General features: G+C 45.2%; 1 protein-coding gene across 2 annotated transcripts; it reads left to right on the plus strand.

Annotated features, from left to right (window-relative positions):
* The first annotated feature begins 3,648 nt into the window (after positions 1 to 3,648).
* LOC140205402 (dynein axonemal light chain 4-like) lies at positions 3,649 to 25,977 on the plus strand. Of its 2 annotated transcripts, none has more exons than XM_072272994.1 (4): positions 3,649 to 3,727; positions 12,638 to 12,724; positions 20,887 to 20,970; positions 24,995 to 25,977. In XM_072272994.1, exons 2-4 carry the CDS (start codon positions 12,656 to 12,658, stop codon positions 25,157 to 25,159), a joined length of 318 nt encoding a protein of 105 aa, XP_072129095.1. In that variant the 5' UTR covers positions 3,649 to 3,727; positions 12,638 to 12,655; the 3' UTR covers positions 25,160 to 25,977. The 2 variants fall into 2 exon arrangements, with proteins under 2 accessions (XP_072129095.1, XP_072129096.1); XM_072272995.1 differs by having other exon boundaries at positions 3,662 to 3,727; positions 12,635 to 12,724.
* Positions 25,978 to 26,431: the final 454 nt, after the last annotated feature.

Raw genomic sequence — 26,431 nt, forward strand, 5'->3', positions numbered from 1 at the left:
ATGCTGATGCGGACTCCATGGACCCAAGGGCTCGTTTCTGTGTGGTATCTCTCTATGAGATTGATATTGAGAAAGTTTGAGAAGGGCCTAGAGGAGGCTCACGAGAATGATTCTAGGAATGAAAGGGTTAACATATGCGGAGAGCTTGATGGCTCTGGAGTTTAGAAGGAGTGTGGGGGGGGGGGGGAGGCTGGTGAGAGAATCTTACTGAAAGCTATAGGATATTGAAAGGCCTAGTTAGAGTGGACGTGGAGAGTATATTTCCCATAGTGGGTGAACCTAGGACCAGACGGCACAGTCTCAGAATAGAAAGATGTCCATTTAGAACAGAGATGAAGAGAAATTTCTTCAGTTAAAGGGTGATGAATCTGCGCATTTAGTTGCCATAGATGCCTGTGGAAGTCAAGTCATTGGGTATATTTAAAGTGAAGGTTGATAGGTTCTTGACTAGTAAGGGCATCAAAGATTGCATAGAGAAGGCAGAAGATTAGGGTTGAGATGGGAAAATAAATCATGACCAAATGGTGGAGCAGACTCAATGGGCCAAATGGCCTAATTCTACTCCTAAAATTTATGATCTTATGGAAATCTGATATGTTTTCTTAGTCTACTAACCTAGAAGTTACAGTCAGCATGGCTTTGTCAAAGGCAGGTCGTGCCTTACAAGCCTGATTGAATTTTTTGAGGTTGTGACTGAACACATTGATGAAGGCAGAGCCATAGATGTAGTGTATATGGATTTTAGCAAGGCATTTGATAATGTACCCCATGCAAGGTTTATTGAGAAATTAAGGAGGCATGGGATCCAAGGGGACCTTGCTTTGTGGATCCAGAACTGGGTTGCCCACAGAAGGCAAAGAGTGGTTGTAGATGGATCATATTCTGCATGGAGACCGGTGACCAGTGGTGTGCCTCAGGGATCTGTTCTGGGACCCCTACTCTTTGTGATTTTTATAAATGACCTGAATGGAGAAGTGGAGGGACGGGTTAGTAAATTTGCTGATGACACAAAGGTTGAGGGTGTTGTGGATAGTGTGGAGGGCTGTCAGAGGTTACAGTGGGATATTGATAGGATGCAAAACTGGGCTGAGACGTGGCAGACGGAGTTCAACCCAGATAAGTGTGAGATGGTTCATTTTGATAGGTCAAATATGATGGCAGAATATAGAATTAATGGTAAGACTCTTGGCAGCGTGGAGAATCAGAGGGATCTTGGGATCTGAGTCCATAGGACACTCAAAGCTGCTGAGCAGGTTGACTCTGTGATTAAGAAGTATATGGTGTATTGGCCTTCATCAATCATGGCATTGAGTTTAAGAGCTGAGTGGTAATGTTGCAGCTATATAGGACCCTGCTCAGATCCCACTTGGAGTGCTGTGCTCAATTCTGGTCGCGTCACTACAGGAAGGGCATGGAAACCATAGAAAGTGTGCAGAGGAGATTTACAAGGATGTTGTCTGGATTGGGGAGCGTGCCTTATGAGAATAGGTTGAGTGAACTCAGCCTTTTCTCCTTGGAGCCCCAGAGGATGAGAGGTGACCTGATAGAGGTGTACAAGATAATGAGAGACATTGATCATGTGGATAGTCAGAGGCTTTTTCCCAGGGCTGAAATGGCTAGAACGAGAGGGCATATTTTTAAGGTGCTTGGAAGTAGGTACAGAGGAGATGTCAGGGGTAAGTTTTTTACGCAGGGAGTGTTGAGTGCGTGGAATAGGCTGCCGGCGGCAGCGGTGGAGGCGGAAACGATAGGGTCTTTTAAGAGACTCCTGGATGGATACATGGAGCACAGAAAAATAGAGGGCTATGGGTAAGCCTAGGCAGTTCTAAGGTAGGGACATGCTCAGCACAGCCTTGTAGGCTGAAGGGCCTGTATTGTGCTGTAGATTTTCTATGTTTCTAAGTTCTTTAGAGCCAGTTATACTTAGTCCATTGCCAATGTAGAAAACAAACACGATACCCAGTGTACTCATGAACCTTGGGACAATATGGTAGACCTCTTGTCCTACATCTCGTGGTCACATGAAATCATAATGAACCTTGATACAGTGGGATATTCAAAAATTATTTATTGTTTCCCTGTTCCTCTCCTCATTGCACTCTTTTCCAATATTTTCCCACCCCTCTATACATCTTTCTTCTCCACCTCCTACATTCTCACTTCTCTTTACCATATTGACCTCCATGATCTCTCCTCACCCTTATTCTGACACAATCTCACTCTCCCCATCTCCTTCTCCACTTTACTCTTCCCTCCAAGCTCCCAATCTCTTCTTTTGCCCCTTATCTCATTCTCAATCCCATATTGCCTAGATCTTCTATACTCCACCCCACTAACCCCAGTTCTCTCCTTCCACCAATGATCAACCTTCTTTCTCTTCCCCACCTCTCTGTCATATGAAATCCTCCCACCTCCCCCTCTATCACATCACCCCTTTCTCTTCAATCCAATCCTCTACCCTACGTTCCATCACAGACCACTTATTTCATCATCCCTCTTCCTCCCGTTTCTAACCCCTTTCTTCCTCTATCCTTCTACCTCAGAATTTCAGAAGACTTTCAATGAGCTTCCAACTGCTTAGTCAGCACAGCCCAGTTACGAAGAAAGCATGGGACTGCCTCTACTTGCTTAGGAGTTTGCGAAGATTCGACTGGCTGCGTCACAGCCTGGTATGGAAACACCAATGCTCTAGAATGGAAAATCCTACAAAAATTATGGATGCAACCCAGTCCATCACCGGTAAAGCACTCCCCAGCGATGAGCACATCTACATAGAGCACTGTCGCAGGAAAGTAGTATCCACATCAGGGGCCCAACCACCAGGTTATGCCCTCTTTTTTGCTGCTGGAATCAGAAAGGAGACTCAGAACTCACAGCACCAGGTTCAGGAACAATTATTATCCCTCAGACATCAGGCTCTTGAATCAAAGGGGATAACTTCACTTGCCCCATCATGGAACTTCTCCTGCAATTTGTGGATTCACTTTCAAGGCTTCTTCATCCCATGTTCTCGATATTTATTGCTTATTTACTTAATATTATTATTTTTTTGTATTGGCACACTTTGTTGTCTTCGGCACTTTGGTTGATCCTGTCATAGTTACTACTATTCTATGGATTTGCTAAGTATGCCCGCAGGAAAATGAATCTTAGTTTTGTACATGGGGACATACTTCTAATTCGATTATAAACTTTTTTCCTTTCTTTTTTCGCCCCGCCCAGTCCCATCTCTCGTAAAATTGACATCCAAACTGACCAATCAACGTTTGGGAAAAGGTGGTACTTCAACTGGTTGCTAAGACGCAGAACTACACTTTGGCAACACTCCGACCCCCAGCTAATAAGAATTTTCTAAATGCTTTCTCAAAACGTTAAAATTATGATAACAATTCATTGATCCAAATGCTGGAATCTTTTCGCCGTTCGTTAAATCTTCACCGAAAGAATCCCCTCCCCCGGGTCGGGCGCTAGTGATTGATGGGTCTATTATCCACTCATTTTCCGTATGTTGGAGCAGCAGCCAGTTAATTCTAGAGGAAGGCGGGACCCCAGGCCCCACCCGGCAGAGGCGGTGTGAGTAGCAGTAATTCTAACCAATGCCCAGTGGAATCTGAATAGGAATCGCCAATCACATACATATGGGCGGGACTTCCGTCGACCGCTGTTACTAGGACCCGGATCCTGTCCCTAACAACGGCTTGAGTTGAATGAGAGAGCGGCTGTGGAGGTGAGTTACCTGGCTGGGTGGTTTCTTTATTGGGAAATGCTTTGTTTTACGCCCCCTCGCCTTTACTCTGTATAGTTTACCGAGGTGAGGGGCTTTTGGAATGGCTGTGGGACGTGGTGGTTTAGAGGGTGGTTGGTGAGTATGGGCAGGTGGCTGTGGGTGTAGCTTTGGCCTCAATAGGTTCTCCTCGGCCGTTTTTAACCCAACAAGATCCCAGAGCCAACAATGTAATGGGGATCAGGCTGGCCGTTTCAGTACGCTTGGTTGTAGGATTCATGTAAACTTATAAGTATCATGGGGGCCAAGTTATTAGCGAAAGTGCCCCGACTGTACTGAGTTTATATATGTAGAAAGAAGAGGTGGTGACGATTGGCGAGCTGCTTGCCCTGATAGAGAAGTACAGTACAGAAACAGGCCCATCTAAACCATTTGAACTGCCTACTCCCAACGACCTGCACCTGGACCGTAGCCCTCCATATCTCTAACATCCATGTACCTATCCAAACTTCTCTTAAACGTTGAAATCAAGCTTGCATGGACCATTTGTGCTGATAGATCATTCCACACTCACACGACCTTCTGAGTGAAGAAGTTTCCCCTCATGTTCCCCTTAAACTTTTCACCTTTCATCCTTAACCCATGACCTCTAGTTGTAGTCCCACCCAACCTTGGTGGGAAAAGTCTGCCTGTATTACCCTATCTATTCTCCTCATAATTTTGTATACCTCTATCAAATCTCCTCTAAATCTTGTACATTCTAAAGAATACATACAAAACCTATTCAATGTTTCTTTATAACTCCGGTCCTCCAGACCCAGCAACATCCTTGTAAACACAAGGAAATCTGCAAATGCTGGAATTTCAAGCAACACACATAAAAGTTGCTGGTGAACGCAGCAGGCCAGGCAGCATCTCTAGGAAAAGGTACAGTCGACGTTTCGGGCTGAGACCCTTTGAAGGGTCTCGGCCCGGAACATCCTTGTAAATTTTCTCTGCACACTTTCAGCCTTGTTTACATCTTTCCTGTAGGTAGGTGACCAAAACTGTACACAAAACTTGAAATTAGGCCTTATCAACGTCTTGTACGACTTCAACATAACATCCCATCTTCTGTACTCAATACATTAATTTATGAAGGCTAATGTGCCAGAAGCTTTCTTTATGACCCTATCTGCCTGTGACAGGACTTTCAATGAATTATTAGATTAGATTAGATTAGATTATGAGGACACTCAGTCCTCGTTTATTGTCATTTAGAAATGCATGCATTAAAAAATGATACAATGTCCCTCCGGTATGATATCTCAGAAACACAAGACAGACCAAGACTAAAACTGACAAAAACCACATAATTATATAGTTACAACAGTGCAAAGCAATATCGTAATTTGCTAAGAGCAGACCATGGACACGGTAAGAAAAAAGTCTCAAAGTCCTGATAGCCACTACATCTCACGCAGACGGTAGAAGGAAGAGACTCTCCCTGCCATGAGCTTCCAGCGCCACAAACTTGTTGATGCAGCATCCTGGAAGCACCCAACCACAGTCTGACTCTGAGTCTGTCCGAAAACTTCGAGCCTCCGACTAGCCCTCTGACACCGAGCACCATCTCTGCTGAGCGCTTCGACCCCAGCCCTGGCCGCCAAGCAACAGGCAAAGCCGAGGATTCGGGGCCTTCCCCTCCGGAGATTTTGGATCACATGGTAGCAGCGGCAGCGAAGCAGGCATTTCAGAAGTTTCACCAGATGTTCCTCTGTGCTCTGACGTCTGCCTCCATCAAATCAGAATTGTGCACGGCCTCCTACTTGACAGATTACAGATATTCATCACCGGAGAGGCCGTGCGTGCTGCGTCGCGCTGCTATCTTCTCCTCCTCCTTATGTACCTGTATTCCCAGATCCTTTTGTTCTACCACATTCCTCAGTTCCCCACTGTGTAAGACCTATCGTGGTTGGACCTACTGAAGTGCAAAAACTTGAACTTATCTGCATTAAATTCCATCTGCAATTTTTTTCAGCCCATTATCCAACTGTCACAGATCCCTCTGCAAGCTATGATGTCCTTCCTAACTGTCCATTGCACCCCCAATTTTAGTGTCATCTGCAAATTTGATAGTCCAGTTAACCACAATATCATCCAGATCATTGATATAGATGACAAACAAGAAAGGACCCAGCACCGGTCCCTGTGGCACACCCCTAATCACGGGCTTCCTGTTAGAGAGGCAAACCTCAATGACCACTTCTCCCTCAAAGCAAATGTCTCAGCCAATTAACAACCTCATCCTGAACCTTCTTGACCAGCCTCCTGTGCGGGACCTTGTCAAATGCCTTACTAAAGTCCATGTAGATAACATCCACTTTCCTGGTAACTTCTTCGAAAAACTCTATAATATTGGTTAGACATGACCTATCTTGCACGAAGCCATGTTGACTATCAGTTATCTAGTCCCTTAGAATACTTTCTAATACCTTTCCCACAACTGATGTCTGACTGACCGGCCTATAATTTCCTAGTTTTTGTTTAGAGAGTTTTTTAAACAGCAGAACAACACTGACTATTCTCCAGTCCTCTGGAACCTCTCCTGTCGCTAAGGATGTTTAAAAAATCTCTGTTAAGCCCTGGCAATTTCTGCACTTGCCTCCTGTAGTGTCCCAAGGAACACCTTCTTAGGCCCTGGGGATTTATCTACACTGATTTGCCTCAGAGTAGCAAACACCTCTTCTGTAATCTCTGTAGGGTCCATGAGGCTGATGCTGCTTTGCCTCACTCTGTATCCGTCTCCTGAGTAAATACAGATGCAAAGAATGTGTTTAAGATCTTCCCCCATCTGTTTTGGCTGTGCACATGGATTGCCATTCTGGTCTTCCAAAGGATGAATTTTGTCCTTAACAATCCTTTTGCTCTTAACATACCTATAGAATCCCTCAAGATTCTCTGTCTCCTCTGCTACAGCAACTTCGTGCCTTTTTTTAGCCTTCCTGATTTCTTAAGTGTTGTCTTGCTTTTCTTGTACTTCATAAGCACCTCATTTGTTCCTGCTTGCCTATACTTGGTATGCACGTCCTTTTTTTTCTCCTTCTTAACCAGGGCTTCCTATCTCTTGAAAACAAAGATTCCCAACACGTGTTATCTTTACCTTTTATTCTGACAGGCACATACAAGCCTTGTACTCTCAAAATTTTGTTTTCTAAGTCCTCCCACTTTCCAAGTACTCATTTTCTAGAAAACAGCATGTTCCAGTCCATACTTGCCAGATCATTTCTGATACCATCAAAATTGGCCTTTCTCCAATTTAGAATCTCAACCCGTGGATCAGACCTATCTCTTGCATGTTTACCTTGAAACTTATGGCATTGTGATCATTGGATGCAAAGTGATCCCCTACACAAACTTCTGTCACCTGCTCTGTCTCATTCCCTAATAGCAGATCAAGTATCTCACATTCTAGCATTGGGACTTCGATGTACTGATGAAGGGAAGTTTCCTGGACACTTTTGACCAGCTCTATCCCATCTAGTCCTTTTACAGTATGGGAGTCCCCGTCAATATGTGGAAAGTTAAAATCACCTATTATCACAACCTTGTGTTTCTTGCAACAGTCTGTGATCTCTTTACAAATTTGTTCCTTTAGATCCCTAGGACTGTTGGGTGGTCTGTAATATAGCCCCGTTAACGTGGTCATACCTTTCTTAGTTCTCAATTCCACCCATAACACCTCACTGTCAAGTTCTCCAGTCTGTTCTGACAGTGCACTGCCGTGATATTTTCCCTGAGTAGTAAAGCCACCCCTCCTCCTTTAATCCCTTCCACTCTGTCATGTCTAAAACAATGGAACCCTGGAATACTGAGCTGCCCGTCCCGCCCCTCCTGCAACCAAGCTCACTAATGGCTGCAACGTCATAATTCCAGGTGTTGATCCGTGCCCTGAGCTCATCCACCTTTCCTACCATACTACTTGCATTGAAATATACGCAGCTCAGGACACTAGTCACGCCGTGTTTAACCTTTTGATTCCTGACTTTGTCTTGCCAGTGTCTGCCTCCACAACCTCTCCATTCCCTCCTATTATCTAAATCGTTATGGATCAGAAAGCCAACTTGACCCACTGAATTTCTACTGACCTTTTTTAGAGCAGGTTATTTGGTTCCACTTCCCCCGAAGCCTGCAAATTATTTTCCTGCAAGTACTTAATTCACTTGTAACAAAGTATTTCTTTTGCAGGAATTTCCACATCATAGCTACTCTATGCCCTTTGTCATTTTGAATCTGTGTCCTCAGATCTTTGAACATCTCCCAATGGGAGCAGCTTGTCTTGGCTTACCAAATTCCTCGGAAGGATTTAAAAGGATTCAGAGTACATTTATTATCAAAGTATGTATGCAGCATACAACCCTGAGATTTGCCTTCCCCACAGACAACCTTGACATAAACAAGACCATGGAGCCCGTTCAAAGAAAATCCTCAGCACCCCCATGTGCAAAAAAAAATTGTGCAAACAGCAACAAGAACATCAACCCCCCCCACATGCAAAAAATCAAATCCTCAAAGAAAGAACAAGTGAAAAACAATATAAAACACAAAATTGAAAGAGTCCATATTCACTTAAGCATGGTGTTCATTATCTTCAGGCCATCCTAATTCAACGTCATCCAAAGTAGCAACGGGGAAAGGAGTGACCAGAAGCACATCATAATGTGAACTACAGCCGAATCCACAAACGGTAGACCCAAAACTTCAGTACCATCCTCTGACAGCATTGAAGGAGAGAACTGAATTGAATTGACTTTATTTCTTACATTCTTCACATTCATGAATAAAAATCTTTACGTTACGTCTCCATTTAAATGTGCAATCTTAGTAATTTATAATAAATAGAACAGTCAAGGTAACATAGAAATACACTCAAATCAGCATGCTAATCAGACTGATGACCTGGTGGAAGAAGCTGTCCCGGAGCCTGTTGGTCCTGGCTTTTATGCTGCGATACCGTTTCCTGGATGGTAGCAGCTGAAGAGTTTGTGGTTGCGGTGACTCAGGTCTCCAATGATCTTTCGGGCCCTTTTTACACACCTGTCTTTGTAAATGTCCTGAATAGTGGGAAATTCACAACTATAGATGTGCCGGGCTGTCCACACCACTCTCTGCAGAATCCTGTAATTAAGGGAGGTACAGTTCCCATACCAGGCAATGATGCAGCCAGTCAGGATGCTGTCAATTAGAGATCGTTTGCATGCAGGAACCTTCTCTGAGGAGCAGCAAGTAGGAGAGAGAGAGAGAGAGAGAGTCTGTTATACTCGGGCACTTTTCCCTGGCAGCAGTGAGCAAAAGGCAGGGTAACCAAATTAACGTTAGTGCCCTCGTTCAGGCCAACATCCTGAGTACTGAGGCTCTAATTATATTTGGTTGGCACTGTTGGGCAGGCCACATTGCCTCTACTATTGTGAAGCAGTCTCCTCTGTGACAAAGTCCAGAACAAACTTAAGGTGGACTTGAGTAAAAATTCGAGTGTCTTTTTGAAAGGGTGAAGAGAATGCAGGACCCACTGCTGACTTCAAGAAATCCCTGGCCCGTGAATTTTGAAAGGGGATGTGGAGCATTTAGGATGATATATTATGGTCCAGCATCTGGTGCACTCACAAGTCCTCTGTAAACAGTGGTAGAAGTGTACCACTGCACAAGTTATCTCTTCCAGCCTTTCCCAAACTGCCATCTGCTGCTCCATCTATAGAAGAGTCTGTAGTCCTACACTGGCCCCTGTGCTTTCCTCGGGACTACAAAATCTGAGTGGAAGAAATACTGAGAAACAACTTAATGCCAACATTTGATCTTTCTAAACCAAGCTTGATCAAGTTTATTTCCAGTAAATCTCTCAACCTTGCCTCATGGAGACCTGCCCCAGGTTCTCCGTCTAACTTAAGCTGAAGTCTCATGTCCATGGAGCCTTTTGGGTAAATCTTATCCCATTGGATTCTGTTGATAGCTGAGGTTATATTTTAAGAGTAAACCAAAATAACATTTATTTATTCCTCCTTCCCCTTTTTATTATGGTCCTTTGTCTTCTCCTATTGGATTCCTTCTTCTTTAGACCTTCACTTCTTCCAAATATCACCTCTGTTACGTACCCTGTAACTGGGTTGCCAAACCAGCAGAAATGGACCACTTAGTTGGAGTCTGGATTACTGGAACTAAGAAAGTTTTATTAAAGAAATAAGTAACATGGTACTCTAATTGTAAGGATATAAATGCAACAGGTTAGCAATGATAAAACACACGTACACAGAACTAGGGTAATAGGAATCAAACAAGCTGTATCGCAGTCTAGGGGTAAAATGATCAGTCTCAAGTGGCGCAGAGTTCAGTTCAGCTTAGTACAGTTCGCAGTAATCGCTGTTGTGCCGTTGGAGAGAGAGAGAGATAATATGCAAATCTGATTCACACAGACCTTTGTTCTTTGCAGTTAGCTTTCGGGCGAACCCTTTTAATGTCTTCTGTGGTCACCGACTGTCACCCCTCCGTTCCGGATACGACCGTTCTTCCGCGGTGAACCCGGCACCCAGGCAAGGGCGGACACACACACCAGGTTCCCACTGATTGTACCCTTTTCACCCTGTGTGTCTATGGTTGGTTCCCGCGACCAGACCTCCAACTCCCACCAACTTGTGGGGGCACACCGCTTTTCCAGGGCCTCGTGATCTCGTGGTGTCTCGTGCCTTAGCGAACCTGTTCTTTTTATCCCCCTGCTGGGGTATTGCCTGTCCATCAAACTTAAAACAGTTCAGGTTCAAAGCAATCGGTCTGTCAATACTCGGACTGGTGTCTCTTTCCGTTATCTCTCTCTCCTCTCTCATTAATATTTTGAATGTTTCTCCATTGTCTCACTTATCTCTCTCATTAGCATCAATCTTCTGATAACTTGGTTTTCCGTCACACCTCCCAGTTTCTCACTTCATTCCCCCTCTTCCACCCACCCACCTTCCCACTCACCTGGTCTCACCTATCACCTTCCAGCTTGTACTCCTGTTCTTTCCCCCTACTTTCTTATTCTGGCTTCTTTCCAGTTCTGATGAATGGTTTGGCTCAAACGTTGACTGTTTATTCTTCTCCGTAGATGCTGCTCAAACTGTTGAGTTTCTCTGGTATGTTGGTGTGTGTATCAATTTACATCGCCATCATCACTGAGTGCCCTGTCTTATGATGTAGGTGATCGTGATCTTTGACCATGAATTTTCTTGGCAAACGTAGATTGGAGGACTGCTTTGTAAAGCACATCCACTGCAGAAGGCAAGATCGCCCAGTGGCCACCCATTTCATCTTGACTTCCCATTCCCATACCGTCATGTCTATCAATGGCCTCCTCTCCTACCTTGATGTGGCCATACCTAATATTCCATTTGGTTAGCCTCCAACCTGATAACATGAACATTGATTTCTCTAACTTCTGGTAACTTCTCTCTTTTTCCATTCCCCACTCTGGTTCCCCTTTTTAACCCTTCTCTTTTCGTGACCTGACCTTCTCATTCTGATGCGCATCGTCGTGCCTTTCTTTCATGGTACATTGTCCTCTCCTATCAGATTCCTTCTTTAGCCCTCTACCTCTTCCACCTACCACCACCCAGCTTCTGTCTTCCTTTTATACACAAGTTACTCTTCTATCAAGGTCCCCTCCCTCTGTAGATTTGCACTTGTTCAGATATTCTGGAACTTTCCCTGCAATTTAAGCAGTGAGTATGGCAGGAAGGAAATGAACTTAATCATTCATTGAGTTCTACTGAAGGCTGCCCTTCAATGTGGCGAGGTTGGATGAGACTAGAAGTAGAAGTCATAGGTTAAGGGTGAAAGGGGGGAACCTGAAGGGGAACATCTTCACTCAGAGGATGGTTCAAGTGTGGGATGAGCTGCCAGCAGAAGTGATAGATGTGGGTTCAGTTGCAGCATTTAAGGGAAGTTTGGGTAAGTGCATGGGTGGGAGGAGTGTGGGTTGATGGGACTAGATGGGCCAAACGGCCTGTTTCTGTTTAGTAGCACTCTATAACGTACTCTTGATGCCACGGGTAGAGACAGTTGTAATGTACATTGTCATACTCGTAGTGAGTATTTACTCTGTGGTGTTGGTCCCTTAAGGTTGTTATAGCTGGGGGTGGTAATGGGGACAAGCTCCCACTACCTGTTAGATGTTCCCAATGGCGTGCGCCTCAAGGAGCCTCTGGTAACCAAGTCCAGCTCCTGACCTTCACGCCAAGCAACTAAGCCCGGCAGAACCGTTTCTACTGACAGAAGAAGGGGCAAAAGTGAGTTACTGGTGCCTTAAAACCAGTTGCATTGGGCAGATGGGGCTCGTCAGCAGTGGTTGACAGCTCATCTAGAAGGAAAACCTTGATCTCAAACTATATTCACTCATGGAAAGGCTTTCAGGAGTGGACCACGTGGGGAAAAAAAAATCCAGAGCTGGAGTCCTTAAGATAGATAGATATACTTTATTGATTCTGAGGGAAATTGAGTTTTGTAAGACATAAGACAGTCCTATGTTGAGTTCTACATTGACTGGCAAAAGCTGCAATGTTACTGGTGCCAATCTGTATCGGTCTCTACCGTTCCTTTGGGTTGATTGGATGCGTGGGGGGGTTGGAGCTTGCTACATGGGCAACAGCTTGCTCATATTGTACTGCCAGACATTTATTTCTAGACAGCCAGGACGTAACCTCCATGATCGACCCTAACCAACAGAGGCCTCACTCTCTGGTGTAAAACATCTCCAGCTGTCCCTTCTCTCTCAGAAGAATGTTCGATCAAGGAGAGTAGAGTGATTAGATATTCTGACAATCCAGTAGATTAGTTCATGTAACATTTATTACCATCATCTTTTTAAAATTAGAAAATTAAGTTTTTATTTTCCTTTTCTCCCAGCAGGGGTGAAGTGTGTCTGCAATGGCAGAGCCAGAGGCTAAAAAGGAAGAGCCAGATTCCAGGCGTCTTCAAACCTTCCCCATCGTCAGAGTGAGTTTCCCATCAAAGTGCTTTAACTTTATTCCTGCTTGCAGCTGAAAGTTCATATGATCCAAAGACCACCTTGGCTCCTGTATCTCGTGTCACCTGCGGCCTCTGGGTGTGCCATTGGCTCAAAACATTGTTAGTGCCTGAACATTCCCCACAGGTAGCCCAAACCCAGTGTGAATATTCATTCTGAAGCTGTATTCATTCATTCATTATGTACAGTGTCGTATGATGCGAGCAATCATGGTCTTCCCATGACCATGATTATTATTGGCAAATTTTTCTACAGAAGTGCTTTGCCATTGCCTTCATCTGAGCATTGTCTTTACAAGACGGTGACCCTGGCCATTATCAATATTCTTCAGAGATTGTCTGCTTGGTGTCAGTGGTTGCTTAACCAGGATTTGTGATATGCACCAGCTGCTCTCATGGCTTCACGTGACCCTGACAGGAGGGCTAAGCAGGTGCTACACCTTGCCCAAGGGTGACCTGCAGGCTAGCGGAGGGAAGGAGTGCCTTATACCTCCTTTGGTAGAGACGCGTCTCCATCCCGCCACCCCAAGAAAATGTATATCCAGCAATAACTGGGGCCCTTTAAATTACCCTTCAGTAGTGTGGGCACGTGGCCAAGTGGCTAAGGCGTTCGACTAGCGATCTGAAGGTTGTGAGTTCGAGCCCCAGCCGAGGCAGCGTGTTGTGTCCTTGAGCAAGGCACTTAATCACACATTGGTCTGCGACGACACTGGTGCCAAGCTGTACTGGTCCTAATGCCCTTCCCTTGGACAACATCGGTGTCGTGGAGAGGGGAGACTTGCAGCATGGGCAACTGCCAGGCTTCCATACAGCCTCGCCCAGGCCTGTGCCCTGGAGAGTGAAGACTTTCCAGGCGCAGATCCATGGTCTTGCAAGACTAACGGATGCCTTTATTTAATATAAAAGGACCCCATTTATTGAAGCCATATATTTGGCAACTTATCTCCCTTCAATCTTGCTGAGCTCTGGGCTCAGAAGCTGTTCAGCAGGCAGTAATTGTTTATTTGATTTATTAATCAATTGATACTTTGACAAAAATGAATGTCCTTATTGATTTAGTCATTGATATAACTGAAGCCTATTAGATATAATGGGGCAAGTAAGGTTATTTGTAAAGCTGCACATAAGTGTATGGCAGATATTTGTTAAGGGTATTGACTGTGATGATGGACTTCTGTCATAACACAGATCAACTTCACTTCAGAGTATCTTGTCACTTGGACTTAATTCCTGTTGAAATTTTATATGCGGATTTTTCCTTAGGTCACTGTTGTAACACGGCGATAACCATGCTGATCTCTCCTTGGGAGAAAATCGAAGAATTGTAGGGTGCTGGATCAGGATTCAAGTTTATGTATCACGTGTACATCGAAACATACAAAGAATATAGAACAGTACAACACAAGAACAGGCCATTCGGCCCACAATGTTGTACTGAACCAGCTAAAAAGCAAATCAGAAACACCCTACCTCTAATCCCTCCTACCTACACAGCATCCATATTGCTCCATCTTCTGCACATTCGTGTGCCTACCTAAATGTCTCTTTAAAACCCTCTAATGTACTTGCCTCTGTCAGCATATCAGGCAATGCATTCCAGGCATCCATGATTGAGTGAAAAACTTACCTCTTGCATCCCCCTTGAACCTTCAACACATGCCCTCTGGTATTAGACATTTCAACCCTGAGAAACACATGCTCCCTGTCTACTCTATCTTTGCCTCTCATAAACCTCTATCAGTTCTTCCCTCAGCCTCTAGCACTCCAGAGAAAACAAACTAAGCTTATCCAGCCTCTTGTAAGCCATGCAGCATCCTGGTAAACCTCTTTGGCACCCTCTGTGACGGCATCTGTTAGTCTCACGAGCCCATAGATCTGCGCCTGGAAGGTCTTGCATCAATTTGTTAGAGCAGTGTCTGTTGTGGCTGTAGAGGCCCACACGGGAGTGACAGTCTTGGCTGCATCGACTGTACTTGAAGGCGCTGTCCTCTGGTGTTATCTTGGTGCTGTTTTTCTGACGAGTGTGCTTTTCTTCAGCAGCAAGCCTCAGCTTCTCTTCTCTTTTTAGACCTCTGCGTAGTTCCAGCCTCCAGTGAGAGCGATCGCTTGCAATGTCCTCCCACCTCTTGACGTTCATGTTCAGTGACTTCATGTCTCTCTTGCAAACGTCTTTGAAACGAAGATGGGGCCGCCCTTGTGCTCTCTTGCCGGAGGCCAGTTCCCCATACAGCAGGTCTTTTGGGATCCTCCCGTCTGACATGCGGTGTACGTGGCCCAGCCAGCGGAGACAGTGTTGTTGGAGCAGAGTGAAGAGGCTGGGTATCTGGGCGTGGGCCAGGACCTCATTGTTGGTGACTCGGTCAGTCCACGTGATGTCCAGGATGTGTCTCAGGCTGCGAAGGTGGAAGGTGTTGAGACACTGCTCTTGTCTGTAGTAGAGGCTCCAGGTCTCACTGCCGTAAAGCAGTGTGCTGAGGACGCAGGCCCTGTAGACTGCAACTTTGGTGTGCGTCGTCAGCTTTCTGTTCTCCCAGACTCTCTTTGTCAGCCTGGCGAATGTTGAGGCTGCTCGTCCGATCTGTCTGTTGATCTCGGGGCCTAGGGAGAGGCTGTCCGTGATGGTGGAGCCAAGGTATGTAAACTTGTGAACCATCTCCAGCTCGTAGTTGTTGATGGTAATGGCAGGGGGGTGCTCAACACCTTGGCCCAACACGTTGGTTTTCTTCAGGCTGATGGTCAAGCTGAAGTCCTGGCAGGCTCTTGAGAAGCTGTCCATGAGGTGTTGCAGTTGCTCTTCAGAGTGTGTTGCCAGTGCCGCATCGTCTGCAAACAACATATCCCTGATGAGTACTTCATGAACCTTGGGTTTTGCCCTCAGCCAGGACAGACTGAACAGCCTCCCGTCCGATCTGGTGTGGAGGTAGACACCATCAGTTGATGTTCCAAAGGCGTGCTTCAGCATGACTGCGAAGAAGATGCCAAACAGGGTGGGGGCAAGCACACAGCCCTGCTTCACACCGCTGCGGATGTTGAAGGCCTCCGAAGAAGAGTTGTCGAACTGAACGACGCCCTTCATGTCTGTGTGGAATGACTGAACTATCCTGAGGAGCCTCGGGGACCAACCAATCCTGGCGAGAATTTTGAACAGACCGTCTCTGCTCACAAGATCAAAGTCTTTTGTAAGGTCAATGAAAGCGACGTGGAGTGGTTGTCTTTGCTCTCTGCATTTCTCTTGTAGCTGTCAAAGAGAGAAGATCATGTCGATTGTGGAGCATTCCGACCTGAAACCGCACTGAGACTCGGGATATAACCTTTCGGCTATTTTCTGCAGACTGTTCAGTACCACGCGGGAGAAGACCTTCCCAACGATGCTCAACGAGGAGATTCCCCTGTAGCTGTTACAGTCGCTTCTGTCCCCTTTGTTCTTATGTATGGTGACAATGTCTTGCAGCACTGCTCCCTGTATCCAGCATTGGCACAGTAGTTTGTGCAGGTGGTTTAGCAGGACATTCTTTGCACATTTGATGGCCTCTGGTGGAATGCCATCCAATCCTGGTGCCTTCCCAGTGGGCAGGCTGTCGATGCCTTTACTCAGCTCCTCGGCAGTCGGCAATGCATCCCGTTCCTCCATGACAGGCAGGCATTCCACGGAGCCTTGCATGCTGTCCGAGATGCTGTTTTCTCTGGAGGAGAGTTCAGAGTAATGCTCCACCCATCTCTCCATCTGCTTGCCTTTGTCATTAATGGTCTCGCCTGTTATGGTTTTCAATGGTGCTGTCTTGCTCTGGGTTGGCCCGATGGCTTTCCTGATCCCCTCGTACACTCCACAGATGTTGCCTGTGTCAAATGATGACTGAATGCTTTCGCATAGTTGTAGCCAGTAGTCATTTGCACAGCGTCTGGCTGTTTCCTGGGCCTTGCTTCTTGCTGTCCTTAGCGCTTGCAGTGTTGCCTGGGAGGGGTGGCGTTTGTGCTCTATTAGTGCAACACGCTTCACCTTGATGACAGCAGTGAGCTTACTTGAGCTCGCTTCAAACCAGTCCTGTGTCTTGCCCCATTTCTTCCCAAAGGCCTTGAGTGCAATGCTGTGGATAGTGTCCCTGAGAGAGTCCCATCTCTGCTGAGCATGTCCTTCTGGTGGGTCTGCAAGGAGAGCATCCTCCAGTGACTTGATGAACTCTGCAGCTTTGTCTGGGTGTTGTGTCTTACTGGCATCGATGCGCTGCTTCCCTGGAGGCTTGGCGCGGTGCATCCTCTTCGGCCGAAGTCTGATCTTGCAATAAGCCAGAGAGTGATCCGTGTCGCAGTCGGCACTCTGAAAGGAGCGAGTCATGAGCACGTTTCTCAGGTGACGGCGTCTTGTGATTATCAGTTCTAGCTGGTGCCAGTGTTTGGAGCGGGGATATCACCAAGACAGTTTGTGCTGAGCTTTGGTCTGGAAGTAGGTGTTGGCGACACACAATTTGTGGAGCATGCAAAGCTCGAGCAGTCGTTGCCCGTTGTCATTCATGCTGCCAATCTCATACCGCCCCAGGCAACTTGGCCAGGAGTCGTGGTCGGCGCCCACTCTGGCGTTGAAGTCACCAAGTAGCAGCAAATGTTCCTGACTTGGGATCTCCTGTATCATCATTGAGAGCTGGTAGTAGAACTTGCCCTTTGTGTCTTGTGTAGAGTAGGAGGTTGGGGCATAGATGCTGACAAGGTTGACAGGCCTGTCGGATGTGTGGAGTCGAAGTGAGAAAATCCGCTCTGTCCCTTTCTCGCTAGGCTCTACCATCTTCAGCAGCGAGTTCTTCACGGCAAAGCCGACACCATGCTCTCTGGCCTCGTCTGAGCCCTTCCCCTGCCAGAAGAAGGTATCGTGTTTTTCATGTAGGGTTCCCGATTCTGCGAGACGTGTCTCTTGGAGCGTTGCGACGTCCACTTGGAGCCAATTCATTGTTAATCGCTGCTGTCTTGCATGTGTCGCTGATCTCCTGAAGGTCATCTGATATACCAGTTGTCATGGTCCATATCTTCTAGCATCCTAGTCTTGAGTGTTGGCTTCTTGCTTTGTCTTTGAGTTGTCCTTGGTGCAGTGTTTACAGTCCGCAGTTGGGGCTGCTTGTATCCCTAAGCCCCACGCACCCAGTGGAGCGGGCGGACCGTGGCGGGACAGCACCGAATTGTCTGGGGGCTACCCTGCTCGAGGCAGGCAGTAGCTGTCCAGTGAGACGCGATGGTCTCTCCCTCCGTCGAAAGCAACCCCTGGCACCTTGTTGTACGCCAGTCGAGCGCAGGTTTATAACTGGTAGACTGCTGCTTTCCGTGTTGTGCCGTCGCGGTGAGGCAATGCTGGAGTGTCCTCTCCAGGGCGCAGGCCTGGGCAAGGTTGTATGGAAGACTGGCAGTTGCCCATGCTGCAAGTCTCCCCTCTCCACGCCACCGATGTTGTCCAAGGGGAGGGCAAGGGCCGATACAGCTTGGCACCAGCGTCGTCGCAGGAGTTGCCAGAACGAGATTGAAGGCAACGTCGGACTTCCTTAGGGACTTCAGCTCCGGATTTGTCCTCAGGGTTTACCCCTGAAGCCTTTCCCATCTGTGGATATGGCCACAATGCAGCGGAGGTTTGAAATCAGAGTTCTCCCTCTCTTAGATGGACTTCTATCCGAGGCTGACGAGCTCCATCTACCCGAAGCACTGGTTTTAAGGCGCCAGGACCCACCTTCGCCCCTTCTCCTGTCAGTAGAAACAGTTCCACCAAGCTTAGAGGCTAAGCCACACGAGAAGGCCAGGAGTTGGACTAGTTGTCAGAGGCTATTTGAGGCGCATGCAGTGAGGAGCAGTTTTAGGTAGTGGGAGCTACCACCCCTTGGCTTGACAACCTTGGAACCTCTGTAAAGCCTCAACATCCTTCCTATAGTGGGGTGACCAGAAATGTACAGTAAAATGTACCATTTGTGTTAATTACGTTAACTGTCAGCATACCCAAGGGTACGTTGGGGGCAGCCGGCAAGTGTCACCTCACATTCCGGCACCAGAGTACAGACGCCAGGCGTTCAGGCATGTTAGCACCATCTACTTTTATTTCACATTTCTAATTTTTGCTGTTTGATTTGTGACATCTTTTAGGTCAGATTTAAATACTGTCTACCCGCACGGTCAGTTGATACCATTTGCGTTATTGATTTTGGGTTCCATTAGCAGTTGATGCTGGTTAGTGCTGTAAATTTTAGTGAAATCCTATGATTTGTGGTAATTAGACACTTCTTGAATTTAAATAATCTAATATTCCAGCTGTGGTTCTACTTTTTAATTTTATTTAGCGAAGTAGCACGGTGTAGGCCTGTGCCCTTTGAGCCACACCGCCTCAGCAACCCCACAACCCCAATTAACCCTAACCTAATCACGGGATAACTTACAATGACCAGTTAATTACCTGGTATGTCTTTCAACTGTGGGAGGAAACCCGAGTACCCAGGGAAAACCCACACATTCCACGGAGCAGACGCACAGAGACTCCTTAGAGAGGGTGCAGTAATTGAACTCCTTAATACCCTGAGCTGTAATAGTGTTGTGCTGCTACGCTATCGTGGCACCCATGATTTTAGTTCTATGTCTTTTTGACTTTATGTTGAGACTGCCCTCTTTCCCTGCAAAATCTGAGCCTAAACCATACTAAAAGGCAAGTTGACAGACATTTAAATAGGTGGATACAGTATTAATGAGGGATAATGGAATTGGTGTAGATGGGCAAAAAGGTTTGATTGGATGTGGTGGAACAAAGAGCTTGTGAGCTGTACAACTCTGTATTTGGACCTGGTTTGTTCAATAGTTGAGGGTGGCAGAGAGGTGCCATGGTGTGTTCCTGTATGAGATTATCTTAGAAATCCATTAGTTACAAGTCACTAATGCAATCTAATGTTCAAAGTATGTATACAATATTAACCTTGAGATTCGTTGTCTTGTAGGCAGCCACAAAGTAAAGCAACACAATAGAACCTGTTTAAAGAAAAGCCCCACTCAACAAGACGATTAAAATTGCAATAAAAAAGAACAAATCATGCAAACAACAAAAAGTGAACGAATAACACACAGAACATTGTCAAACTGCAGAATCCCCAAAAATGAGCCCACAGCCTCAAGCCGCTGAAGCGAGTGAAATGGTCCAGGAGCCATTGGCCGCGGCTTCCGCCGGAGACTCAGTCAGTTCAGCATCTTGTTGATGGTTGCGGGCCCCATTTACAGATCCAGTTTCGCTGTGAAGCGCCTCGATCAAACCACGCAAAGAGTAAAGCACATTTAGCGCTGAGGACATTAAACATCAAGCACCTTAAAAATCTGCCCTGGACAAAATCTCTTCTAGAAATCTTGGAAATATGATGGTAACCAAAGGATGCATTTTAGAGACTGGATGAAAAGTATTTTGAGGTTATTAAGGAGTTTGACAATTTGCTGTGCAAGATGCAGTTCAGGATTATTTGAGCCAGCAATAGATCCCTCTGAAACAAAATATACAGCCATTTGTGTAATTGTTCCCAGATGCTTAAAGGAAGTGAGATCATTGTAGAGATTAGTTGTGGCTTCAATCCCAGAAGAGTTTTCACCTCATTGAAAGCTGATTTTAAGTTCTTCAAAGCAAGGTAATAACAATCAAGCAGTCTATACTGCCCTTGAGTCTGTTCTGCTTTTCAGGATGCCATGGTGGCATATAGCGGAATGCTATTACAGCTTGGGTTGTTAGAGTTTGGAGTTCAATTCTGATGTCGTCTACAAGGAATCCTGTACATCCTCCCCGTGAAATGTGTGGGTCTTTTCCACAGTCTTCCGGTTTCCTCCTATAGTCAAAAGGTGCACCAGTCAGTTAATTGGTTATTGCAAATTGTCCTGTGATTAGGTTAGGGTTAAATCTGGTTTGTGGGGCAGCGCGGCTTGAAGGACTGAAAGGGCCTATTACGTGTTGTATCTCTAAATAAATACATAAAACTAGCTCTGCTTGTGGTTGATGTGATCTTCAAATCTTTCATTCTCAAAAACAGAAAAAAAGTCTTGAATATGTTGAATGATGCAGCCTTAATACCTGTGAGGTACAGAATTCCAAAGTTTTGTTGGCTCAGAAGAATGTCCTACTCATCCCAGTCCTTTGTTTCCAGCATTGCGATATGCCAGAGGAAATGAAAGTTGAGACGATGGAACTGTGTGTCACGGCTTGTGAAAAATATTCTGCAAATAATGAGGTGAGTCTGTCAAGTTCTCATGAGGCATTTTTTGTGGGTGGGATGGTACTCCTCCTCACGTTGCTTCAAGGTGTCTGAAAAGTCTCTCATGATGTCCTTCCTGGTGAAACAGGCTGCCAGCATGTAGAACTTTGCCACAACACCAATTTTGTGTATTCTTCAAAGGGAGAAAATAGTGATCACATGAACTGAACTGTGCTGCTGCTTGCCAAGGAGAATAAAATGCAAAGTTCAAAATAAATGTATTCTTAAAGTATGTATATGTCACCATATACTGTACGGCTCACTCATTTTCTTGCAGGCATTCACAGAACTGAGAAATATAATAGAATCAGTGGAAAAGCTACACATAAAGACTGTCACACAACTGATGTACAAAACTGTGAAAATTCAAAAACAAGTAATAAATAAGTAATACAGAGAACATGAGTGTTGAAGTGCTTGAAAATGAGCCCATAGGTTGTGGGATCAGTTCAGTGCTGTGGTGAGTGAAGTTACCCACCCTGGTTCAGGAGCCTGAAGGTTGAAGGGAACCGAGTGGTGTGAGACCCAAGGCTCCTGTACCTCCTTCCCGATGGCAGCAGTGAGAAGAGAGCCTGGCCTGGAAGGTGGGACTCCTTGATGATGGTTGCTGCTTTTTTGTGACAACCCTCCCCGTGTAGATGTACTGAATGGTGGGGAGGGCCTTTCCTATGAGGGACTGAGCTGTGATGGTTGCTAACTCCATCCAAAACGTAATGGTTTGCACCTCTCAATCCATCATTTTAATGTATTGTCATTTATATTTTTGCCACCTAATAGGTCCTTATCTTCATTTGTTTTCTGCGTGTTGCTGTTACTGATAATCCTCCTTCCCCCAAATAGAGTGGTATTGGTTCTTGTACTGCTACAGATTAGCTTTATTTGTCACATTTACATGAAAACACAGTGAAATGCATTATTTTGTATTAAATCAAACCAGTGAGGATTGTGCTGAGCAGCCCGCAGCTGCTGCACGCTTCTGACGCCAACATGGGATGCCCACAACTTCAAAGTGGCAGGAAACTGGGGCACCTATAGGAAGGAATGTGCAAACCTGCAGACAGCAGCAGAACTTGAACCCTGATCTTACAGCTGGTGCTGTAAAGCATCGCACGAATCGCCACGCTGGTGTGCCACTCATACTGCTATAATGGGGTTGGTTGTTAAGGGTTCGAAATTGTTGACCATGGGCTGATTTAGATGGCTGTATTTCCAGAATCATTGTGTTTGTGTGGGAAGGCATGTTATAAGAATCACCCCTTGTAATAACGATCAGAGAGGCACAGAGAGATCTGTATTTACCGACAACCACCTTTGTTGGTTAACCTAACAAGTACGTGAATTCATAAACTAAATAACCTGTGTGGACACCGACTAAGTATCCCTGACTCTCCTGAATAGGCAAAGGTATTACATGGACAAAGGAGTCTACGCTGGCTAGGCGTTCCTGGTAGACCTGATTCAGTTGCCACACGTTCCACACAGGGTCGCTGATGCTTGTATCTGCGATGGTTATTCTTCGAAGTTACTGCTGCCAGCACGCACACAGCGTCCACTTTTATATCCATTCCTTATCAATTCAAATATTGCATTCTGGTGTCGTTGGCCTCAGGTTATGTGTCTGTCCTTTAACACCTTGTTATTGGCTCTGCTCCAAGCCAGCATCCATTTATTGCCCTCTTCCCATCAAGTGGCAGTCGATAATTAATGGTTCTTTGTACTCAATCAGCAACAAGTTCGAATCACTCCAGGCAGGCACCAGCCCCAACATTCACAAACCTGCATGTTATATCCAACCAAAGAACATCTCACAAGTAACTTCTTATTTGGAAGTGATCTCTAGTCCAGCAGATTACCTGGAGCATCATTGTCTTCTTTAAAACCCTGATCAAGCCTAACAATTCAAGCTCACAAAATGGAAAACTGAGTGTCTTCACAAAATTGCCACCTCCATCTCCAAGAACACAGCAAGAACAAAAACAATTAGTCTGTCTGCTTCCACTGTCCTTGATTCATTCAAATTCTCTGATTTGTGATTTGTTCTTTTTGGTGTCACTGTTCCTCCATCTTTAACTGCCCTCTATCATTGCATTGTCTCCCTGACAGGGCCCATAACATACATTCAATGGTCACTTTATTAAGTACACTTTGTTAATGCAAATATATAATTAGTCAATCATGTGGCAGCAACTCAATGCATAAAAGCATGCGGACATGGTCAAGTGGTTCAATTGTTCAGACCAAACATTGGAATGGGGAAGAAATATGATCTAAGTGAAATGATTGTTGGTTCCAGGTGAGGTGGATTGAATCTCTCAGAAACTGCTGATCTCCTGGCATTTTCATGCACAACAGTTTCTATGGTGTGAGAAACAAAGAAAAAATCCAGTGAGCGGCAGTTCTGTGGGCAAAGAATGCCTTGTTTATTAGAGAGGTCAGAGGAGTATGGTCAATAAAGATCATACTATGCCTGTAGTCGATAAAGATCAACATGATGTATGCTCCTTTGCCCCCCACAACCAGCTCTTTGTTGTCCTAATCTCTGGAGCTTTGCTCTTTAGCCTCTGCCTGTATTCAGGTAGGAGATGGACAGCCAAGTGATCAAATTTTCCGAAATGTGGTCTGGGTAGGCATTCCTTATCCTGCACAAACAATGGTCTAGTGTGTGGGGTCCTCTGGTGCTACAGGTTATATGAGATGGTGATTGGGCAGGGATTTCTTTAAACAAGCCTGTTTGAAGTCCGTGACTATGATTTGAAATGCATCAGGATGGACTGATGATTGTTTGGAGATGGCATCATGCAGTATCTCAGGTGCTTGGCCACTGGTGATATGTAAACTCCAGTGAGGATCACAGATGAGAACTCCCTAAGTAAATAGAATGGAACGCATTTGATCATTAGGTGTTGTCGTGGAAACACTAACTAAGAACACCAGAGTGACTTTGAGTTTCGTTTTAAGAGTTTATTAATATAATATCATGGAGAGTCTGCAGCAGTCTCCACTGCCACCAGAATTCTGATTTTTAGGTTGTACAAAGCTCATGTTTATACAGCAAGACAAACAACTTCACATAACTTTGGCATCCCACGGGGTCAGTACGTGATCAATCATTTAAAAGACGTCAATAATCTCTCAGCGCGAGTCTAACAGTTGTTCCTGCTTCCTGGTATCAGGACTTATCATTTACCCCCAGATGCATCCTCCCTGCTGGTTCCAGGGATCTAGTATCTTATTTATTGGAGTTCCTGGTACTATGCTTATCATCCAAGATTATTCTCAACACGCATCAGTCTTTTAAGCCCAGCTGTTCCAGAATGGTCAAGTATCCCATCATACACTAGTTTTAACCATTTCTACCACAGGTGTTCAAGGTCAGGAAACGTGCGTTCAACAGAACTGCCACATCTGAGTACTACTGAGAGTTTATCATGAAATACACACACACCTCCACCTTTTGCTTTTTCTGAATCAGCAGTTCAATCCACCCTGTGAATTGGGAAGCCTTCAAGTTTGATCACCAGATGTGGTGTGCTGGGAGTAAGCCATGTCTCGGTTAAACATAGAACACAACAATCTCATTTCCTTTCAACACAAGCAATCTTGCCCACAGGTCCTCAATTTTTTTTCTCCAGCAACTGCATATTTGCTAGCAAGGTGCTGGGTAGAGGAGGTCTCATTCCTGTGTTTCAGCCTGGCTTGGAGTCCCTCTTCCTGCCTTGCATCCGGCCATGGCAATGAACTTTTGTTGCTTAAAAGGTGCCATACCTGCTTGCTGATTCTTTCGGAAGATTGTGAAACCTCTAGATCATTAAGTTGATTTAAAAGTGCATTGCTTAAAGGGAAATTGCATGCTGTGCATTGATTGCAGTGAGAGTAATTCAAACGAGGTATATTTAGCAGTACTGTATGTAGCCCACAGAATATTGCTGAGGTTCGTCGGTGCCATCTTGGTAACCTATTTTCCTATTCTTTTCCTAAACTTATTTTCTCTTTTTCATAGACTGCAGCCAAAATGATCAAAGAAACCATGGACAAGAGGTTTGGAGCTTCCTGGCACGTTGTGGTCGGTGAAGGGTTTGGGTTTGAAGTCACCCATGAGATGAAGAACATTCTATACATGTATTTCGGGGGCAACATGGCAGTGTGTGTGTGGAAGTGCACATAACTGAAGAACTGTGTGTGGAGCAGCAGCAATGAACCTCCCTTCTCTCCGTTCTCCAAATCCAGCTGTACGTCAGTAAATCGTCACTGATGATAAGTTCTGCAAGTGGACATTTCAACGATTGAAAGGACTTTTTAGGATTGCAAGAGCTGCAGGAATGAGGACTAAAGTATTTTTATTTCCCTGTTTTTAAGATAACATACAAAAAAGAAAGTCAAAAACGGTTTAATGGGTTATTCTGTTGAGATGCTGAAATATTAACGTGACTGGAGCAGTAGCAAGTTGAATAATCCACAGAAGTACAATGCTTTCCTGAAAAAATCTTAAATCATATTGCCATCATCGCATGGCTGCAAGGAATGGATTTTCCTGCCAAGTTACCGGAAGCCGAATTTTCACCATACCACATGGTTGTCAGAGGAGCCACAGCTTCTAGATTTTAGTGGATCTGGCAGAAGTTATTAACATTATTGAGGTGGAGGAAGGGAGAATAGTGGTAAACTTTATATTCTGACTGGCAAATGAAACGTGGCTTAGTCCTCCTAGCTGTTTGTCCTAATAACACCACATGAGGTTTAGATATATTTACATTTTTATTCCGCAACTTGTAGGAACCAGATGGAGGAAGAAATTGGGAGGGGAGATAAAAATCCTGTCCATTTCACCATTAGTTCAGGGTAACATTACCTGTTCTGGGGTCGGAAATACAAGCCTTAGAGAAAAATTCTTCATTAGCTTGTTTAGAACTACTTCCTTTTTTTTAAAAAAAAAGAACTTTCTTGTGATAGAAATGCTCTTACATGTTTTAATAAAAAAAATTGAATGGTAGCTTTATTGTATTCTGTGGGATTTATACTGCAATCAGGCTGTGTGTGTGTGTGTGTGTGTTCCTTCAACAGAACCAGTCCATGTTTTCATTAACAGCTTGTACTTGCTGCTTATTATGCTGCTGGCATTTAGGGCAGCAATGAAGGTCCTCCGTCTCTTGTGGGGTTCAGGGCTTCCTTCATCACGTCAGTAACTTCTCTTGGTTTTCACTACTGTCAGTCTTGGAGACACAGAGATATGGTGCACTCAGGTGTAGAAGGATTCTTCGTTGCTGCTTCCACAGCAATTTTGTTTTATCAGTCAGCGTTGTTGGCCCTGAGCTGAACTCCTGAACCTGGAGGACCAGTGAACCACTCTTAGTCTGGCCTCTACCCTTTGACCTGTTTGGTATGGGTGACCCTACCAAGAGCCAAAGTTCATAGCCCTGGCTCCAGCCAATATCGCTCT

This window comes from Mobula birostris, chromosome 11 (genome assembly GCF_030028105.1).
Source record: "Mobula birostris isolate sMobBir1 chromosome 11, sMobBir1.hap1, whole genome shotgun sequence".
NCBI classification, from domain to species: Eukaryota; Metazoa; Chordata; class Chondrichthyes; order Myliobatiformes; family Myliobatidae; genus Mobula; species Mobula birostris.